At 57.1% G+C, this 1903-nt stretch overlaps 1 protein-coding gene across 1 annotated transcript; it reads left to right on the forward strand.

Moving 5' to 3' along the window:
- The first annotated feature begins 459 nt into the window (after positions 1 to 459).
- LOC117844834 (uncharacterized) lies at positions 460 to 1683 on the forward strand. The gene has a single exon (XM_034725632.2). It carries the CDS (start codon positions 657 to 659, stop codon positions 1263 to 1265), a length of 609 nt encoding a protein of 202 aa, XP_034581523.1. The 5' UTR covers positions 460 to 656; the 3' UTR covers positions 1266 to 1683.
- The last annotated feature ends 220 nt before the right edge of the window (positions 1684 to 1903 follow it).

Consider the following 1903-nt stretch of genomic DNA (forward strand, 5'->3'; position numbering starts at 1 on the left):
AAGATGTTTCATCAGGATGAAACTGTGTATACACTGTTTCAAAGACTATGAAACCTATTGAAACTTGCATTGGGGGCTATAGAGTTTCATTTCATCTAACCATATCCAATCACATGCCTCACAATTAAATGTCATAGGCATCCTATGAAATTGTGAAATGAAACCTGGGACTCCATGTTTCATTCATGAGAATACACCTCATAGGATGATATGACATGCTTGAAAACAGTGCAATCAAACCTTGCACTGGGACTAGCCTAAGTACACCGGACGTGCCCATGCAGCAGCTCGTGTTTAAAAAAGACGAGCGCTGACGCGTTCGTTTTCCTCTTTTACTTACCTCCGTTTGCGAAACAGCTTCATGCTTCCACGCATTTAGAAGCGGACGAAGACGAGATAGCGACTCATTTGACCCGCTTTTAATATCCTCAATCCGGTTGCTTACAAAAACCGTTTGCCCTCACGCCGACCTGTGCCCGCCAAAAGCTCAAGATAGAGGGAGCCCTTCCAATTCCGGCTGGGTCTCTCCACCGATCCCCCAAAAATCTTGCCTTTCCCAGCCGGATATTCCAACCCCACACCGCGGCACCGCCCGAGCGGCCGAGCCTCCCGCTCCCGCGAGCCGCGCCAAGGAAGCCGCCCACCTCCTCACCCGAATGGCCCCGCCCGCTCCCCCAGCCGGCGCGTGCGAGCTCCTCCTCCCCGCCGCGCCCGCGCACGCGCCGGAGGAGCACCAAGCTCCTCCTCCTCCTCCTCCTCACCATGGCCGGGACGTCGCCAAGAGCCGGCGTCACGGCCCCCGCACCCAGGGCGCCGGCGCGCGCATCCTGTCCGTCGGCGTGCAGGCGGCGGTGATGGCGGCCGCGATCGCCATCTTCCTCCTCTTCGCCGCGGCGTCCGCGTTGCTCCTCCTCGTCCTCGTCGTCGCCGCGCGCGCCTTCCACCACCACCGCGGCAGCCGCTACCGCGTCCCGTCGCTCGACCCTTCTTCCCCCGCGCCGTCGCCGCTCCGCACGGGGCTCTCGCCCGCCGACCTCCTCCGCCTCCCCAGCTTCGCCTTCCCCTCCGGCTCCTCCCCGCGCGACGGCGACGGGACCCCCAACACCGTGTGCGCCGTGTGCCTCGAGGCCGCGACCGCCGGTGAGCGGTGGCGCGCCATGCCGGCCTGCCGGCACGCGTTCCACGCCGCCTGCGTCGACCGGTGGCTCGCCAGGTCGCCCGCCTGCCCCGTCTGCCGCGCCGCCGTCGCCGCCCCGACGAGCTGATGCCGCCGATCCTCGCCCACGCGCGGGCGTGCAGGTTTGGTTCTCGTTCGGTGCTCGACAGAATTTCGTGAGTCTTGCCGTGTAGCGATTGATCGTGTAGTGATTGATAGCTGTCGTACACTCTGTATGATGAAACCTTCTGCTGTTGCAAAGAGAGAAGACGCAGAAATGGAAATAAACCCATAAAAGCTTGCCATTTCTAAGAATCTTTCGATGTTAACTTCACGGTATTGTGAATTCCATGCTTTGCGTTGTAGTGCAAACATGCGAATTCTGATGCATGAGGATTTGTTTGCTGCAACTTTCAGTACGGGGATCAATGATTGATGGGCACACTCAACAGTAGGATTGGGCTTGATGTGATACTCGTCCTGTGCGAGTGCAACAATATTCAGACCCATTTATTCCCAACTGCTAACTGTTTCTTGCTGTTTTTTTTCCTTTTTGGCCGTACATCATTTACGTTCCTGACTCGAAATGTTGATTTCTTCCATAAATGTTGGGGTGTAATCAGAGCGGATGGCAATGATCCAAGCTTTCCACAACCAGCGCCACGATTTCTTCGATATACTAAACACGGCCAACGTTGTGCTAGTTCCAAAAAAGAAGGAAGGGGACTCCATCACGGATTTCAGGTC

The sequence above is a fragment of the Setaria viridis genome, chromosome 1 (genome assembly GCF_005286985.2).
Source record: "Setaria viridis chromosome 1, Setaria_viridis_v4.0, whole genome shotgun sequence".
Lineage (NCBI taxonomy): Eukaryota > Viridiplantae > Streptophyta > Magnoliopsida > Poales > Poaceae > Setaria > Setaria viridis.

Bases quoted from the DNA above. Each gene is read 5' to 3' on its own strand.
- LOC117844834 (XM_034725632.2), top strand. From the start codon at position 657: ATGGCCCCGCCCGCTCCCCCAGCCGGCGCGTGCGAGCTCCTCCTCCCC.